This window comes from Hemitrygon akajei, chromosome 17 (assembly GCF_048418815.1).
Source record: "Hemitrygon akajei chromosome 17, sHemAka1.3, whole genome shotgun sequence".
In the NCBI taxonomy this organism is placed as follows: domain Eukaryota; kingdom Metazoa; phylum Chordata; class Chondrichthyes; order Myliobatiformes; family Dasyatidae; genus Hemitrygon; species Hemitrygon akajei.
In genome coordinates this window covers 59,276,594-59,296,952 of record NC_133140.1, presented here as the reverse complement: position 1 = coordinate 59,296,952, position 20,359 = coordinate 59,276,594, and the positions used below count along the sequence as shown (strand labels likewise).

Sequence of the window (20,359 nt, the reverse complement as noted above, 5' to 3'; positions counted from 1 at the left end):
TGAGTTGTAAAGAATCCTTGAAAGTGAGTCTAAGATCAGTTCAGAGTTGTGGTGATTGGTTATCTATGCTGCTTCAGGAGCCCTGATGTTTGTAGGGTAACAACTGTTCTTGAACCCAGTGGAATGTGATCCAAGGCTTCTGTGTCTCCTGCCCAAAGGTAGTACTGAGAAGAAGACATGGTCTGGATGATGGGGGTCATTGATGATGGATGCTGATTTCTTGTGACAATATTCCATGTAAATGTATTCATTGGTGGAAAGAGGTTTGCCTATGTGGACTCGGATGTTTCACATCTCTGCCTCAATAAATGAAAAAAAAATCACATTCAGAATGACTGTCCATTTACAGTATACTTGAGCTCAACGTCTTGGAAATACTTGGATAAATGAATGTCTTCTAAATCTGCTCTAAATGATTGGGGTTTCCTGGGGTGGCACCTGTTGTTCTGGTAGGGGTCATCCTAATCCATTACCAACTTATCTGGCTTGGGTATGGTGTATCTCAAATTAGCACTGGCTTCTGGCATGCAGAGTGCTGATGTGGGCTTCATTCTAACAATGTATTCAACACTTGGTGGTGGCAGTTCTTTGGCACCTACAGTATATGCTAGTCGTGTATCCATTTTCTTTTAATATCTTCCTGTATCTTTTTGCACTTTGTGTTTCCCTGTTCAATGGACATCTCCATATTCTTCTTGCCTTATATTGTTCAAGTGATAGCTCACCATAAAAACAATCTTCAACTTACCATCGTGTACTTAATTTACCAGCTCTGTTTACTTACTGTAAAGCTTCCAACTAAAATTGTGACCTCTTTCTTGTTTACTACAATGGAATCCACATCATAGCTCTGCTGATTCTTTGGGTCCACAACTCTCAATAAACATCTTCTGCTAGGCTTCAGTATAATCTTATTACATACATCAACACCAAGTGGCTCTTTAATTTTAACCAGACAATGAATTGACTATGCATGCACCAACAACATGGCTAAGTATCAGGTGCTTCTTCTGACAACAGGTACATTGTGTTCAAAAGGTACTTTGAATCTGACCCTTTTCTGTAGTTGTTCCTTTAGCACCTTGGGATGCATCAGATGGCATTTTTTGCCATTTCCTTATCATTTGTCTTTTTTTTACAAGGCAGAGTTGCTAGCTCGACACTAAACCCAGCATGGATGGCAAGCATGTAAGGAGCCAGCTGGATTCAAACCCAGGACCATTGGCTTCAAAGCCCAGTGCTGATGCCACTGCACCACTGACTGGCTTGTCTCTGTTACTCATCTTCTTTATTACTCCATGGACTTCCTACATCCTTTGTGGAAATGATTTTCAACATCCACGTCATGTACACTTCTTTCCCCATAGTCAGGATATTTATTTTTCAGCCATCCATGTTGCTGCCTATATAGTATTTGCAATCTCTGAATTAACTTGGCTGCTCTGTCCCCTCTTCAGCTTTTTGATTCATGCTGCATCACATGTACTTCCTTCTGTTGAACATCTGACATGTCCAGTCTGGCTTTGGATAGCTCTGCGGCTTTGCAGGTCAGTATGCATTTTCCTAGAATTAATTCCTTCCACAGAATAGTTATTTCATAGAACACAAACAGTACAGCACTGAACAGGCCATTTGGCCCAGGATATTAGCCGATTTTGATACCAATTTATGTCCTCATTTATATCCCTACATTCCCTTCATTGGAACTGGAATTAGCATTAGTTTATTATTATCACATGTACTGTGATACTGTGAAAAGCTTGTCATGCATACTGTTCATACAGATCAAATCATTACACAGTATGTTGAGGTACAACAAAGTAAAATAACAATTGAAGATAAAGTGTAACAGCTACAGAAAAAGTGCAGTGCAGGTAAACAATAAGGTGCAAGATCATAATGAGGAGATTGTGAATTCAGGACTTAATCATATCGCACTAGGGAATCTTTTAATAGTCTTACAACAGAGAGGTAGAAGCTGCCCTTCAGCCTGGTGATACTTGCATTCAGGCTTTCGTATCTTCTGCCTGATGGAAGGGGGGAGAAGACATAATGTCCTGGGCGGGTGGAATCTGATTATGCTGGCTGCTTTACTGAGGCAGCGAGAAGTATAGATGGAGTCCACCGAGGGGAGGCTGTTGCCATACTAAGCCATTATGCATCCAGTTAGGATGTTCTCTATGTTGCATTGATAAAAATTGGTGATGACAAATTTCTTTAGCCTCCTCATGAAATAGAGGTATTGGTGAGCTTTTGTTGCCATGGTTTTTACGTGGCTGTCCATGATAGTAGTAACATACTGTATCATCTATGCTGGCAGCCGAGTTTTTGAATGTGGACCTATTTACTGACCGGTAGACTGCCTGATTCCACTACTACTCTTGGTAAGCCATTCCAGGTCACTCTCGTAAAACACTTGCTCCTCACATCACCTTTAAAATACCCCTCCAACCTTAAAAACATGTCCTTTGGTGTTTAGCATTTCTACCCTGGGGTACAGATTCTGACTACCTTATCTACGCCTCTCATAATTTAAAAAACCTGTATCAGGTCTCCCATCAGCCTACGATGCTCTAAGGAGAACAACCCACGTTTTCTGACCTGTCCTCATAGCTCATACCCTCTAATGCCCTTCCCTTGGACAACATTGGTGGCGTGGAGAGGGGAGACTTGCAGCTTGGGCAACTGCTGGTTTTGCCATAACAAAAAACCTTGCCCAGGCTTATGCCCTGGAAACTTTCCAAGGTGCAAATCTATGGTCTATTGAGACTAACGGAGGCCTACTACCCTCTAATTCAGGTTACATCCTGTAAGCTTCTTCTGCAGCTTTTCCATAATCTCTACATTTGTCCTATAATGGCGTGACCAGAACTGCACATCATACTCCAAGTTTTATTATTCCCTCAGCTTGGATTCCTGGATTCCACAAATAACCAGTGACATCAACCTTTTCATATTTTAGTTTAACCGCACACATACACAATATGGATGTTACTTTCATGATGGAATCATAATGAGCATCCTTTGGGCTATTGAATATTGTATACCCATTTGAACAAGGTGCAAATGAGATTGTAATCGTGCACTATGGTATATCTATTGCTCAGTAACCACGCTGACCTTAATTTTGCAAGCAGGCCATCTCTTCATTTGAAAGAATATTTAACATTTATTTCACTTTTAAGTTTACGTTTCAGCTTCACATTATAAACTACCAGCAGCAAGTCTCAACTAACTTTTCCTCCTAAGGTCCTCTTCTCTTCCAGACACCATAATGAATGATTCTTTATTTAAAGAAAACTCCGTTTTGATTTTAATCCACCTACCTCCCCACAAACCCCACATCCTCCATCCACATACAGTAAATCCTCCTACCCATGTACCAGGGTTCACCTTCCATGCCCTGCTCAGTTAAATGCTCTGTTATCTGCTATCTGTTGTGGCACAATACCTCCTGACATCTGACCTTGAATGAGCCACAACTTCCTCCAGTTAAAACACAGAAAATCTGAAATCATGAGGTCTCTATATACAGTTTTCTACTTTTGATCATCTATTGTCATTGTCAAGTTGATTTATTAACTAAATGCAAATACAGTAATTGCAACCTTCTCTGTTCCTTTGTAACAGTGATTTACAGTAGCTTTTTTGTTTATCTTGTTTTGGTAATGTTCATTTGCTATTTACCATCAGTTGATGGAATTGCAATGTACTTTAAACATCCTCTGTCAAGGACATTAGGATAAGCAATATTTAACATCTCTTTGTTATTATCACTTATAAAGCATGGCATCTTATATATGGCAGTTTCTATAATACATCTTTTTTATGTGTTTTTAATCTTTTATATGCGTGGTGATTAAGCAAAGTTCAAATTCAAAGTACATTTATGATCAAAGTATCTATATTATACAGTCTTGAGATTTGCCTCCTTTCAGGCAGCCATAAAATAAAGAAACTAAATAAAACCCATTAAAAAGATGGTTGAACACCCAATGTGCAGGAAAAAAAAACAAATCGTGCAAACAATAATAGAAAGCAAATAACTTTTAGAACTGAAGTTCACGAAAGTGAGTCCGCAGCTACGAAGCCAGTCATGACTGCAGCCAATCCAGGAGACTGTTAGTTTCAGGCCATAGCCTCAGTTCAGCACCTTGCAGAGCGGTGAGCTAAGCAGCGGCTCATCCCTCTCCTCTGGCCCCGACACCCTGTCCTTTTCAATCTGGCCCAGTGCTTAAATTGACCAGATCTCAGGTTGTTCCTCACTCTTGGACCTGAGCCCTGCTGCTTCCATCCACTCTCGGGCCCAGGCCCCACTGGCTCAATACCCGGCATTTCCAATCTAGCCCCATGCTTAAATTGGCCAAACAGCAGATCAGAATGGTTACTGGGCAGGAAATATTACATAGTGCACCATTAAAATCTTACTTGCACTTTGTTCAACTGGGTATACAATATTCAACAGCCCACTGGATGCTCGTTATCACTCCATCATGAAAGCAACATCTGTATGTCTTTGAACACCCCTGCCAGTTGGTTGGCACAGGCTTTCAGAATCTTACCAGGTACACCACAGGGGCCTATTGTCTTGAGAGGGTTCACCCTCTCGAAAGACGTTCTGACGTCGGCCTCCGAGACAGAGATCACAGGGTGACCGGATGCTGCAGAAATCCTCATAGCTGTAGTTCTATTCTCCTTTTCAAAGTGTGCATAAAAGGTTCAGCTTTGTAGATAGTAATGGCCTGCAATTCCTACCAGAGTTTACGTGAATCTGATTCCACCTCTAAACTCAACCAGATTGGAAATAATGTCTTCACCTTGCTGAAAATCAACACTGGGGCACCTCAAGGATGTGTGCTTAGTCCAGTGCTCTGCTCTCTCTCCAACCATGACTGTGTGACTAGAAAGAGCTCAAATATAATCTGTAAATTTGCTGGCGACAGAACTATTGTTGGCAGAAATTCAGATGGTGACAAGAAGGCATATACGAGCAAAATGGCTCAGCTGCATGAGTACTATCGCAACAATAACCTTGCACGCAGTGTTGGTAAGAACGACGAATTGATTGCGGACTTCAGAAAGGGTAAGATGAGGGAACACACACCAGTCCTCATCAAGGGATCAGGGTGAACAACTTCAAGTTCCTGGCTGTCAATATCTCTGAGGATCTATCCTGGGCCCAACATCCTGATACCCTGATGCAGTTACAAAGAAGGCATAATAGCAGCTATGTTTCATTAGGAGTTTGAGGAAATTTGATATGTCATCAAAGGCACTTGCAACTTTCTGCAGATGTACCGTGGAGGCCATTCTAACTGGCAGCATTACCATGGTGTCTACTGTACTGGACCGAAATAAGCTGTAGAAAGTTGTAAAGTTAGTCAACTCCATCATGACATGTCCTCTTCTCTTTGCTACCATCAGGGAGGAGGTACAGGAGCCTGAAATACACACTGAACTATTTAGGAATAACTTTTTCCCTCTGCCTTCCAATTTCTGAATGGACACTGAACCCATGATCACTACCTCAATACTTTTTTTATTTCTTTTTTTTTACTGATTTAATTTAACTTTTTAAATATATATACTTCTTACTGTAATTTAGTTTTAATTGTTATGTATTGCAATGTACTGCTGTCGCATAACTGCAAATTTCACAACATACGCCAGTGATATTAAACCTGATTCTCATTCTCATTCTGTACTCATGCTTCTGATTCTGCAGGAAGTTTTGCAATCAACATCATTCCTAAGAAAGATACCGAAGCTTTCTAATAAAGAGTCCAATAAAGAGAAAAACCATATGACTACCTATATATATTTTATATTGCTCCAACAACCCCAAAGCCAGGTCAAAATACAAAGGATTCCAGATTATACAATTTACACACAAAGAACAAGGAAGATACAACAATGATACAGCAAAGAGAAGAGATTAAAAGGATGACTCAAGTATTTCAGATACATAGGTTTATGATTAGAAAACTATCAGGTCAAATTGACAAGTTAGTTTTATCTCTGAATATGCATTAAATTAACTGACTTCAGCCAAGGCCGATGAAAAGTAACTTGGTGGAAGCAAGGAGCTACCATTTAGGAACTAAGTCTGGACACAGCAAGTTCATTAGAGGGCTCCAGCAAATAGTGGGCTTTTTATCTGACATGGCTGTGATTTATAAGATTTTGGTAGGAGGGCTATCACAACTCACCAGATAAAATGTCAGATTCCATCCTAACCATATTCAAGGAAAAGATCAATCAGCCCCTTGGGCTGATTCTTTCACTGTGATCATGGAAAATCAATGCCCTGACTCCATCAACCCACCTTGACTTTTTACCTTGGATGATACAATCCTAGATTTAAAACTATTAATTCAGGCAGCTGCTTTTGCCTATTCAAAGTTCAAAGTAAATTTATTATTGAAATACATATATGTCACCATATACAGTACAACCCTGAGATTCATTTTCTTGCAGTCATACACAGAAAATCCAAGAAACATAAGAGAATCAATGAAAGACCACACCCAACAAGACAGACAATCGAGCACTGTGCAAAGACAACAAACTGCAAATAAAAAGAAATAATAATAATAAATAAACAATAAGTATTAAGAACATGACATCAAGAGTCCTTGAAAGTGAGCCCATAGGTTGTGGGAACAGTTCAGTAATGGGGTGAGTGAAGTTATCATGAGAGGGTGTTCTCCATTTAGTTACAAAGTAATTCCTAACCCTTCCCCGAACAGACCTGCTCCAGTTTGTTCTAGAGTTTCCTACCAGCAAAAAAAAAGTCCTGAGCAATCCTAACAATTATTTTCAAGCTCCTAAAACAATCACAATACTCCTTACATTCTCTATATTTCATGGAAAACAGTATAGATTTAATTGATATATCCTATTCTGAAATGGCTATCCCAAGCTGTCAGCAATTTAAGATTTTTATTTGAACAGGAATGAAATCCTTAGAGCTACTTTACTGACACTCAGCAAACCAAAATTATTCAACAAAGTACCTCAGTTACAGTCCAGGGAATGGCAAAAGAAGCCAGAATTCCCAACATCAATGTATAGAAGCTGGCTTAGGGTATGTTGGAAACTTGCTATGATTGCAGAAGCAAGAAAAAAAATGAACAGTTTTTAAAAAGCTTGGTTTTCAAAGCTGACAACTAAAAATAAGTGACTATCAATGTTAATAAATTGCAATGAGTGACTGGTCCCCCTGTATACATGCCACCTTTATCCCCTACTTATTTCCTTTTTCTCATAGTAAAGAGTTTCTTTTAAATTTTAACCAATTATTGAAGGAAAGGGTGCAGCTCCTTTTAGACAATTGCTCAACCAACTGATCAAGCAAATCCCAACAAAGCAATTAAAAAACAAAAACCTAGCACTATTCAGAGTATTTGAAAGAACAAAACATCAGTGTTGTGAACTTATCTTTCTAAGTAGAGCAGGTAAGGAGATGAAGTCAATATACAGATAATAACAAGCTATTTTATTCAGTACACTTTACTTTTAGGTGCGATGTGCCACCTAGTGCTCGTTTGCTAAACCTCCTCAGGGATTAAACCAGACAAACTTCACCAGGACACTATTTTTGGTGTAATAGCAATATTTACTATCTACACAACTTGCCTTAGCTAATCATGCACATTACTGATATGTCAGTTTTTTTGTTCCACACACAGAAAATGCTGGGGGATCTCAGCTGGCCAGGCAGCAACAATGAAGGGAAAGGAACAGTCATTTTTGACCAAGACCCTCATCAGGACTGAAAAGGAAGAGGGCAGAAGCCAGAATTAAAATGAAGGGGGACAGGGAGGAGCACTAGCTGGCAAGTGATGTGAACCCAAGAGAGAGGGGGAAGGCAGGAGACGGGATTGGGGAAAAGGGGAATAGAGTGAGGAACTGGGAGGTGATAAATGGGAGTGGCAAAGGGTTAAAGAAGAAGGAATCTGATGGCAGAGGATAGTCAACTGTGGAATGATGAGGGGATTGGGGAGCCAGAGCAAGGAAGCTGAAGGTGATGGGCAGGTAGTGAGTGTGGGTAGGGGAAAGAGAAAGGCTACAGGGGACACATGGATAGGATAAAACAAAGGTGGGAGTGGGTACTTGATGTTAGAGAATTAAACACACAAGGCTGTGTTCTTAGCCCCCTGCCCTACTCCCTTTACACCTATGGCTGTGTGGCTAAGCACAGCTCCAATGCCAAACTCAAGCTTGCTGACAACAACACCGTTATGGGCCATATCAAAGGCAGTGATGAATCAGCATATATGAGAGAGATTGAAAATCTGGCTTAGTGGCGCCATAACAACAACCTCTCATTCATTGTCAGCAAGACCAAGGAGTTGATTATAGACTTCAGGAGAGGGAAATCAGAGGTCCATGAGCCAGTCCTCATCGGATGATCAGAGGTGGAGAGGGTTGGCAACTTTACATTTCTAGGTGCTATTATTTCAGAGGACCTATCCTGGGCCCAGCATGTAAGTGCAATTACAAAGAAAGCACAGCAGCACCTCTACTTCCTTAGAAGTTTGCGGAGATTCAACAGGACATCTAAAACTTTGACAAACCTCTATGGATGTGTAGTGAAGAATATATTGACTGGCTGCATCGCAGCTTGGTATAGAAACACCAATGCTTTTGAACAGAAAATCCTACAAAAAATAGTGGACATGGCCCAGTCCGTTATGGGTAAAGCCCTCCCAATCGTTGAGCACATCTACATGAAACGGTGTTGCAGGAAAGCAGCATCCATCATCAGGGACCCCACCACCCAGGACATGCTCTTGTCTCACTGCTGCCATCAGGAAGGTGTTACAGAAGCCTCAGGACTCACACACCAAGTTCAGGGACAGTTACTATCTCTCAACCATCAGGCTCTTGAATTATGGTTATTATTCCATAGATTTATTCAGTATTCCCACAAGAAAATGAATCTCAGGGTTGTATATGGTGAGATATATGTACTTTGATAATAAATTTATTTTGAACTTTGAGAAATCAATATTGATACCATTAAATTGGGGAACAAGACAGAATATGAGGTGTTGCTCCTCCATCTGCATTTCACTTCAATGTATCAGTATGCGACTGGGAAGTGGAATTAAAATGGCTGGCCAAGGAAGATCCTGGCTGTTGCAACATACAGAGCAAAGCTGCTCAATGAGGAAATTCCACACTATGGTCTCACCAATGGAGGGAAGGCCACAACAGAAGCATTGAATACAATAAATAGCACCGGGGAAGCCAGATGTGAAGCGCTGCCTCACCTGGAAGGAATGTGTAGTGCCCTGAATAGTGGTGAGGTGGAGGTGTAGGAACAGGTGTAACACTTAACACGATTGCAGGGATAAATGCCTGGAGGTTGATCAGTGGGGATGGAGAGGGGGAGAGGGAGGAAGAGGGAGGGAGAGAGAGAGAGGGAGAGGGGGAGGGAGGGAGGGGGGAAGAGAGAGAGAGAGAGATATCCCTGTGGACAATGGAGATGGGAGGAGAAGATGTGTCTTGTGGTGGGATCCCATTGGAGATGGTGTAAGTTGCAGAGAAAGATGTGTTGAATGCAGAGGTTAGTGGAGTGGTAGTGAGGACAAGGGAAATCTATCCCTAATTTGTCAGGAAGGATGATGGGGAAAGAAGACCTGTGGAAATTGAGGAGATGCAATTGAGGGCTACATTGACAGGAATGGGGGGAAAATCCAGTTTTCTGAAAAAAAGAGGTCACTTCACACGTCCTAGAATGGAAAACCTCATCATGAGAATAGATGTAGTGGAGGTGGTGGAACTGAGAGAAGGGAATGTCATCCTTGCAAGGGATAGGGTGGGAAGAAGTGTTGTCAAGGTAACTGTGGTAGTCAGTAGGTTTGTAAAGGATGTTGGTGGACCATCAGTCTCTGCAAATGGAGACAGAGAGATCAAGAAAGGGGAGATGGAGGCAGCGAATTTGATAGTGGGGTAGAAATTGGAGGCAAACTTGATGGAATTGACAAGGTCTGCATGGGTACAGAATAAAGAACTAATGCAGTGGTTAATGTAGTGGAGAAAAAAACTGGCAGGCATTACTGGTAAAGGCTTGGAATATGGATTGTTCCTTGTTGTTGGCAAAAAGGTGGGCACAGCTGGGACCCATGTGCATATCTCTGAAACCTTTGTTCTAGAGAAAGTAGGAGGAGCTTAGAGAGAAGTTGTTAAGGGTGAGTGCCAGTTTCCCCAGATGGAAGAGGAGGGGAACTATATGGGTTTGTTGTCAAGAAAGAAACTGATAACCTTAAGGGCTTTCTGATGTAGGATAAAAGTGTAGAAGAACTAGATGTCTAGAGCGAAAGTGAGGCACTTGGGGTTAGGGAACTGAAAGTTGTTGCAATGCTGCTGGATCTGTGCTCAATATTCAACCAGTCAGGGATTTATGCATAGAAAGAGAAATAGACTATGAGGAATTTTTCATTTCAGGCAATTTACCTTTCTCAATTTTCATGACAATGACAATGAAGAAAAAGTCACAATCATTCCCTTATTTCTATTGTTAATTAAATAGCTTGATCAAAGTGATAAGCTAATGGTCTTATTCTATGCTGTAACTTTTAATAATTCTAGATGATATGAAAATATCAGGGAAATTCCATTCCATATGCAAACCAGTCCCTGAAGCAAAATTGAGAAACTCTGAAGCAATTAGCTTAAAATGCAGAAATTACATCTTCTAAAAGTTCTATCCTTGCAACAATTATCACTCATTGTCCACATACCTACATCAGCATTGCTATTCAAAGACAACATTCAATTTAATAATTATGGTCAAAGCCTGTTTAAATTTATAACAGGAAATTGTTCTTTGGAAAGATTGCCTGACTGATGTGCTGGATGGCAATAATTCCTCACCTCCAATTATCTCCTGTAATTTGCAACAATATTGTGGTGTTGCTTGTGACGATCCAGGTAGTATCAGTGTTTCTCTGCAGACCATGAAAATCATGAAGGTGGCATCTTATAAAGAAATGACACATAGCATTAATTCTCCTAATGCAACAATCAAATTATACTATTTGCGTTTTCATATCTAGTCAATGTAAAATGGAGGGAGAATCACTGTCTCACTTGCTTGCATTTTTACTGATTATACATGGAGTGCAGACAAGATCTTTCCTAGTAACATGGATTAAGAAATTCAATTTCCATGATTATTTCAATAATCAGTCTAGAAAAGCTGATTGAGTAAAACGGTCACACATTTACTGGATTAACAGAGCAATGGCTGCCTTCAAAGCATTCCTCAACTTCAAGCTGATTTGCTGCATACTGCTGTGTGATTAGACTTTTAAAAACTCAGAATAAAGGTAAGATGCCAGATATTTATGTGGAGATAGAGATAGTTAAGGAACATTCAAAATAACTAAAGAAACAATAAGGTGACCAAGGACAAAGGGATTAATTTGAATTTTCAGAAAAGGTGCTGCACATGAGGCTGCCAAATAAGTATTATAGGAAAGATACTAACATGGACGGAAGATTGGCTGACTGGCAGAAGGCAAAGAGTGTGAATAAAGGGGCACTTCTCTGGTTGGTTGTGGGTGACTAGTGATTCTCCGCAGGAGTTGAACTAGTGATTCTCCGCAGGAGTTGATGATGGCTCCATTACGTTTTACGTTACGTTACCGATCTGAATGACAGAATTGATGGCTTTGTGGCTAAGATTGAAGAAGATGGAAAGGTAGGTGGAGTGGCGGGTATTGTTAAGGAAGCTGGAAGCCTGCAGAAGGCAGGTTGGTTATCTGTTAATTTTTTGTGTGTGTGGTGGGTTTTGTTTATTTTTCTTTTTCATGCCGGGTAGGGAATTGATGTCCTTTCTTTCAACAATTGCCATGGTCTTTCTGTATTTTATGGCTAACTGGAGAAGATGAATATCAGAGTTCCATTGTACATGCATACTTTGACAATAAAATGAAGCTTTGAACCTTTTTGAAATGGCAGATGGAATACAGTGTAGGGAAGTATACAGTTATGCACTTAGGTAGAAGGAATAATGACACAGAGTATTTTCTAAACAGAGAGTGAATTCAGGAATCTGATGCACCATCAATAACTCTCTGAGACGTGAGGCGAGATATCGGCTTTTATTGACTGGAAGAAAGAACAAGCAGCAATTGACCACCATGCTACATCCTGGAGACTGAGGGCAGGGCTCAGGCCTCAATCGCCTTCATACCGGGGTCTGTGGGAGGAGCCACGGTCAGTGGGAGGAGCCACAGGAGCAGTCAGCGGGGGGGGGGGGGGGGGGGCGTGTCCAGACAGGTATATGTAGTTCACCACAGAATCAGAAGTGCAAAATGACTTAGGAGTCCTAGTGCAGGATTCCCTTAACTTGGAGATTGAATTGGTGGTAAGGCAGGCAAATGCAATGTAAGTTAGCTTCATTTCCAGAGTACTAGAATATAAAAACAATGGCACAATGAACTTAAATGGAATATTGTGAACAGCTTTGAGACCCATATCCAAGAAAGGATGTGCTGGCATTAGAGAAGGTCTAGAGGAGGTTTTTGAGAATGATCCCAGGATTGAAAGGGTTACCATATGAGGAACATTTGATGACTCTGGGCCTGTACTTGCTGGAGTTTAGAAGAATGAGAGGGGATCTCATTGAAATCTACTGAATATTGAATGGTATAAATAGAGTGGATGTGGAGAGGATGTTTCCAACAGATAGAGATTCTAGGAGCAGAAGGCATAGTATCAGATAGGAGGGTGTTCTTTAAAACAGAGGTGAGGAGGAATTTCTTTAGCCAGAGGGTAGTGAAACTGTAGAAACAGTGGAGGCAAGATGACTGCATACACTTAAAGTGGAGGTTAATAGATACTTGATTAGTAAGGGTGTCAAAGGATACAGGAGAACGGAGTTGAGAGAGATTATAAATCAGCAATGATTGAATGGTGGAGCAAACCTGATGGGCCAAATGGTTTAACTCTGCTCCTTTGACCGGACTGTTTTGTGGAACCTCCCAGATTGCATTATTATTTTTCTTCTTTTTTCACTTCTCAGCCATTTTGGATTATAACCACAACAGAAAATACTGCTCCTCATATGGTAACTCTTTCAATCCTTGGATCATTCTCATAAACCTCCTCTAGACCTTCTTTAATGCCATGTGAATGTTAATATTCTCTTTGATATCCCTCTCTCATCCTAGATTTTGAAAGATCCTAACTCAAAATCACAACAAATGCACTTTTATAAATCTGCAGAAATAATTTGAGAGGAAGTTGCACTGTATATATGACAAAATATAAACTATCAATAGATAAAGATTGAAAACTAAGAAAGGGTGAATAAAAATAATGCAACTACAAACAGAGCAGCCATTCTTTGGAGTGGCTTTGTCTCATCAGGCTTAGATGAGATAAAGTATCTGGTAAGTTTCACTTTTTGTTCTTACTTGTCCATTTTTCATCTGTTAGGGCATGGTAGTGGAGTGAGAATGGCTCCTGGGCCAGCGCTTTTGTGCTGTGCGTTAAATGTGGGAACTCTGGGAGACCTCTAGTCTCCCGGATAAACACATCTGCATTTGAGAGGATGTATTAAGGAACTGGAGCTGCAGCTCATATGGGAGGATGAGGAGGTGATAGTTAGGAGCTACAGGGAGGTAGTCACCCCTACATTGTAGGAGACAGGTAACTGGGTGACTGTCAGGAGAAGGAAGGGAAATGCTCAGCCAGTGCAGAGTACACCTGTGGCCGTTCCTCTCTAAAATAAGTATACCAATTTAGTTAGGGGGCTGCAGTGAATGGGACTCTGGCACTGAGTCTGGTGCTGTGACTCAGAAGAACAGAGAGGTGAAGAAGTCTGCAGTGGTGATAGGAGATTCCGCAGTCAGAGGAACAAAAACGAGATGCTGTAGGAGCAATAGAGACACCTGGATGGTATGTTGTCCCCCAGGTGCCAGGGTGAAGGATGCCTTGGATTGGTCCATGGTATTCTCAAGGGGGAGGGTGAGCAGTCCCCACATATTGGCACCAATGACATAGGTAGACAAGGTGAGGAGGTCCTGATGAGAGATTTTAGGGAGCTATGTGGAAAACTGAAAAGCAGGACTTCCAGGGGAGTAATTTCTGCATTGCTGCCCATACCACACACCAGTCAGGGTAAGGATAGAATGATTTGGCAGGTGAATGCATGGCTGAGGAACTAGTGCAGGGGATAGAGGTTTAGATTTATATAAGGTTGGGATATTTTCTGGAGGAAGTATGACCTGTACAAAAGGGATGGGTTACACCTGAACCCAGTGGGGGGTGGGGGAAAGACCCATATCCTTGCTGGCAGGTTTGCTAGAGTCGTTTGGCAGGGTTTAAACTAATTTTGCAGAGGGATGGGAATCAGTGTGATAGTGCTGAGGATGAGGTAGTTGGTTTACAAATAGAGGCAGTGTGTAGTGAGACTCCTTGCAAGGAAAGGCTAATGATAGGACAAAATTGCAGTTAACAAGATGAATTGCAATGTAAAAGGTGGACAAAATCTAAAACAGTGAACACAAGACTACATTCGAATGCTTGCATTACAGTTGTTATGAATGTACCACAGCTCTGAGGGGCCGAAGGGTGCGGGACCAGCCCCCTCCTTCCGGAGAATCGCAAGATCACTATTAATTCGGGTCTTGGACCCAGGAAATGAGAGACAATGCAACGGATTTGACCATTGTTCTTAGAGACACCTGAGTGAATTGCAACTCTATAGTACGTGCCAGCTAGCAGGACAGGGACACCCTCGGGCAATGTGGGGTGGGGATTGTATCACCCTACCTTGATTGACATTTACAAATCTGCCAGTCATGATAAAAAGGAGACTGCAGGAGGCAGTACCCCAGCGACGCACCAGATGGAGACACCATCGCTCCCGTAAGGACGGGAAGCTGTTCGGGAGCCACGTGTGATTCGGTTCCCCTAGCTTGGGAAACGAGTGGCTGATAACCCCGAAAAGGATTTCGAACTGACAACGGGGAACTCACGTTCCCGATTTAACGATTTGAGTCCAAAAGGCTGGCAAGTTTATTTTTTCTCTCCAACCCGTGAACACCCAGCGGTCCCTGAAAGGCTAAAAGCCTGTATGAACTTCCGAGACTTTGATATTTCCATCGGACAATAGTTTTACCCCTAGACAAACGATAGAGCTACTTCTTATTGTTGATTATTACTAGACCCGCGCTTTAGATTGAGTATTGACGATGTATATTATCTGAATGTTTGTATTAACCTTACTTTTGTGCCCCTTTATAAATAAAAACGTTTAAAAATAGTACCATCAGATTTCAGCGGACCTCTCTCTCTTTGCTGGTAAGTGACCCAGTTACGGGGTTCGTAGCACAGTATATTGAATAAAGTAGATGAACTTGTAGCACAGTTACAGATTGACATGTATTATGTGTGGGCATCATTGAATCATGGCTGAGAAAAGATTATAGCTGAGAGCTTAACATGCAAAGGATACACATTGGATCAAAAGGACAGGGAGATAGGCAGAGGGGGAATTGTGACTCTGTTGGTAAAACATGGAAGCAAATCATTAGAAAGAGGTGACATAGGGTTGGAAGTTGTTGAATCATTGTGGGTAGAGCTAAGGAACTGCAAGGTAAAAAGACCCTGAAGGGAGTTGCATACAGACCCTCCAACAGTAGTTAGGATATTGTCTACAAATTACAACAGGAGATAGAAAATGCATGCCAAAAGAGCAATGTTACAATAGTCAATAGGCAGACTTCAATATACAGGTAGATTGAGAAAATCTGGTTGCTGGATCCCGGGGGGGGGGGGGGGGGGGAAGTTTCCAGAATGCCTACAAGATGGCCTTTTAGAGCAGCTCATGTTTAAGCCTACTAGGGGATCAGCTATTCTGGTTTGGGTGTCATGCAATGAAAAAAATTGTTCAGAAAGCTTAACGTAAAAGAACTCTTAGGGGTAAGTGATCATAATATGTTTGAATTCACCCTGAAGGAGAAGCTAAAGTCAGACATATTAGCATTACAGTGGAGTAAAGAGAATTACAGAAGTATGAGAGTGGAGTTGGCCAAATTTGGTGGGAAAAGAACACTGGCAGGAATGACCACAGAGCAGCAATGGCTGAAATTTCTGGAAACAATTTGGAAGGATATCTACATCACAAAGGAAGAAGTATTCTAAAGGAAAGATGATACAACCCCTGTGGCTAACAATTGAAGTCAAAGCCAACATAAGGCCAAGGAGAGGGCATATAATAGAGCAAAAATTAGTTAGAAGTTAGAGGATAGAGAAGCTTTTATAAACCAACAGAAAATTTAAAAAAGTTATTAAGAAGGAAAAGATGGAATATGAAAGTAAGTTAGCCAATAATATTAAAGAGGATACCAGAAGTTTCTTTAGATACATAAAATGTAAAGAGAGGCAAGAGTGGATTTCGGTCCACTGGAAAATGATGCTGGAGAGGTAGTAATGGTGGGCAAGGAAATGGCAGATAAACTGAACAAGTATTTTGCATCAGTCTTCACAGTGGAAGACACTAGCAGTATGATGGAAGTTCCAAGTATCAGTAGTCAGAAGTGTGTGAAGTTGCCACTACAAGAAAGAAGCTTCTTGGGAAACAGAAAGTTCTGAAGGTAGATAAGCTACCTGGACCAGATGGTGTACACCCCAGGGTTCTGAAAGAGGTGGCTGAAGAGATTGTAGAGACATTAGTAATGATTCTGGTATTGTTTCGAGAGATTGGAAAATTGCAAATGTCACTCTATTCTTCAAGAAGGGAGAGAGGCAGAAGAAAGGAAGTTATAGTCCAGTTAGTCTGACCTGAGGTGTTGGAAAGATGTTGGTGTCAATTGTTAAGGATGTGATTTTGGGGTACTTGGAAGCACATGATAAAACGGACCGTAGTCAGCATGATTTCCTCAAGGGAAAATCTTGCCAGACAAATCTGTTGGAACTCTTGAAGAAATAACAAGCAGGATAGACAAAGGAGAATTGCTTGATGTTGTGTACGTGGATTTTTAGAAGGCCTTTGAGAAGGTGCCAGACATGAGGGCTGCTTAATACATTAAGAGCCCATGGTATTATAGGAAAAAATATTAGCATGGATAAAGCAGAGGCTGATTGGCAGGAGGCAAAGAGTGGGAATAAAGGGAGCTTTTCTTGGTTGGCTGGCAGTGACTAGTGGTGTTCCACAGAGGTCTGTTTGTGACCGCTTCTTTTTATGTTATATGTCAATGATCTGAATGATGGAATTGATGGCTTTGTCATAAGGTTTGCAAATGATATGAAGATAGGTGGAGGGACAGGTAGCTTTGAGGAAGTAGAGAGGCTACATAAGCACTTAGACAGATGAGGAGAATGGCAAACAGAATACAGTGGCAGGAAGTGTATGGTCATGCACTTTGATAGAAGAAATAAAAGGGATGACTATTTTCTAAATAGAGAGAAAATTCAAAACTCTGAGGCACAAAGAGACTGGGGAGTCCTTGTGCATAATTCCCTATAGGTTAACTTGCAGGTTGAGTCAGTGATGAGGAAGGCATATGCAGTGTCAGCATTCATTTCAAGAAGACCAAAATATAAAAGCAAAAATGTAATGTAGAGGCTTTATAAAGCACTGGCGAGGCCACACTTGGAGTATCGTCAGCAGTTTTGGGTCCCTTATCTAAGAAAAGATGTGCTGACACCGGAAGGGGTTCAAAGGAGGTTCACGAAAATGATTCCAGGATTGAATAGCTTGTCTTACAAAGAGTGTTTCATGGCTCTGGGCCTGGTGAATCTGGAATTCATTGCCACAGGCAGCTGTGGAGGCCAAGTATAATTAAGGCTGGGTTTGGGGCTGACAGGGAAAATGGATCAGCCATGATAAAATGGTGCAGTAGATTTAATGGGCCAAATGGCCTATTTCTGCTCCTGTATCTTGCGGTAAATGATAGGGCATTGAGGAATGCAGTAGAACAGAGTGACCTAGGAATAATGGTGCATAGTTCCCCGAAGGTGGAATCTCATGTGGATAGGGTGGTGAAGAAAGCTTTTGGTATGCTGGCCTTTATAAATCAGATCATTGAGTATAGGAGTTGGGATGTAATGTTCAAATTGTACAAGGCATTGGTGAGGCCAAATTTGGAGTATTGTGTACAGTTCTGGTCACCAAATTACGGGAAAGATGTCAACAAAATAGAGGAGATTTACTGGAATGTTACCTGGGTTTCAGCACCTAAATTACAGAGAAAGGTTCAACAAGTTAGGTCTTTATTCTTTGGAGCGTAGAAGGTTGAGGGGGGGGGGACTTGATAGAGGTATTTAAAATTATGAGGGGGATAGATAGAGTTGACATGGATAGGCTTTCTCCATTGATTGAGTAGGAGAGATTCAAACAAGAGGACGTGAGTTGATAGTTAAGGGGCAAAAGTTTAGGGGTAACACGAGGGGGAACTTTACACAGAGAGTGGTAGCTGTGTGGAACGAGCTTCCAGCAGAATTGGTAGATGCAGGTTCGATATTGTCATTTTAAAAAAAAAAAATTGGATTGCTATATGGACAGGAAAGGAATGGAGGGTTATGGGCTGAGTGCAGGTCGGTGCGACTAGGTTGAGAGTAAGCGTTCGGCACGGACTAGAAGGGCCGAGATGGTCTGTTTCCGTGCTGTAATTGTTATATGGTCATGGTCATGATCTCATATGTTGTCTATTAAAACTGCAAACACAAATTTTAAACTTTGCATTTATCTACAAACAATCAACTATTATTGAGTTTTTTTTAAAAAAATCGATAAGCAGGTGGAAACAGCTCACTGCTGCCTTTAAATGCTTCAGCCCAAGTTCGAAGATGTCTAATTTCTGTATCATCAGGTCTCTGGGAAACAGCTAGGGTTTCACTCAGTGAGCTTTCTCTCCTTGACACACAGGATACTTCCACTATTTTATGTTTTTATTTCAAGACTTTCAACCTCCAGTTTTACTGCTCAATTACATTTTGTTTTGCACATTTCCTCCCTCTGATCTGACATTTAACCCGCTTGCCTTTAAGCTTTCTTTCGTTCGCTGGTGCCGTTGCTATGCTGACCGTCCCGCTTCTGCGATGCTCCAACACCATTGGATTGTGCTGAGATGACGTCATCAGCGGGGAAGGGGCACACATATCACGTGACATTAACGCACGGTTTGCGCCCTGCTTCGAACGCCCCTCAAACCCGATGAGGGATTGATGTGCTTTGCGAACGTAGGTATCTGAATATCAGATAAACATATGTAAGAGGATGCAATCAATGTTTAAAACTTTATTAACAATCTAAAATCGACAAAAGTAGTTGAAAAGCGAACGCGAGCCGTACGTAGGAAGGGCCTTAGCCCCGCATAAACATGGTGCTGGGATTCGGCTGTGCTCCCCTTGGCACTCATTGGTCAATTTGGGACTGACAATACCGCGTGGTGATCATATTGTGGTGGTGATTGGTTGATAACCGTTTTGTCTGATGATATTAGCGATGTCGCCGTTGCCTATTGGTGGTTAATTTACATGGTGCGAATGGTCAGCCAATCCCCGTGAGGCGATGGAAAGGTGACAGAATGGTGTGATTGACGGCATCGTCTGGTCCCCAGCAGCTGGCTGGGCTACTACACCGTGTTGATGGCTGAGGACGGCAACCCTTTGCGGATTACCTGTACAGCTCCAGTGAATATTGCTGTGATAAAGTACTGTGAGTATTGAAACTGAATCTACCAACGAGCACCGGCCTTCTCCTTTTGTTTCCTATTGCATCCTAATTTTTCTCATCAGTATACTGTACCTAACCGTTTTTAGCCATTCAAGTTACACTGTTACGGGGAATGTGGTAACTATCTCAAATGGAATGGCACCTTCTGTGTTTTAAAATTTAATGATACGGTTCCAACCAATTCATATGATTGCTAGATCCATACTTTAGTAATCCCAAAGGAAGTTACTGTTTCACAGTAGCATTACAAGTGCACAGATATGCCTGTCTAAACCGAATGATGGTCTTACATCTCCATTACTCCTAGCAGGCTTCAGGTTCTTGCCTCTTTGTTTTTATTTTTAAAAAAAGAACGTCACTTTTTCCCAAATGTCCTTTAAATTTACTTTAAAATTTCTCTAATTTTCCTTTAAAATATCTCACTTTTCTTCTTAAAACTAGGCCATCTAACATTTGACATTCCCAACTTTGGGATAAAGAGCAACACTCACAAAATATGCAAGGCTCTGATTTTATACCTTGTGTATGCCTTTCAGAGTTTTATATACTTCTATAATTTTGTGTACTTCTCCTTGGCCTCAGATGCTCCCAAGGAAACAATCTGAGTTTTTCCAAATCTCTCCTCGTAGCTAATGCTCCCTAACCAGGCAAAATCTG

The 20,359-nt window shown here is 41.4% G+C and overlaps 1 protein-coding gene across 1 annotated transcript in view; it reads left to right on the top strand.

Moving 5' to 3' along the window:
- Positions 1–19,054: 19,054 nt before the first annotated feature.
- mvda (mevalonate (diphospho) decarboxylase a) overlaps positions 19,055–20,359 on the top strand; it is a 36,478-nt gene continuing 35,173 nt past the window's right edge. Inside the window, exons 1-2 of the mRNA XM_073070239.1 lie at positions 19,055–19,206; positions 19,470–19,684. Coding sequence (XP_072926340.1) covers positions 19,615–19,684 — 70 coding nt within the window. The 5' untranslated portion in view covers positions 19,055–19,206; positions 19,470–19,614. The remainder of the gene's footprint in view (positions 19,207–19,469; positions 19,685–20,359) is intronic.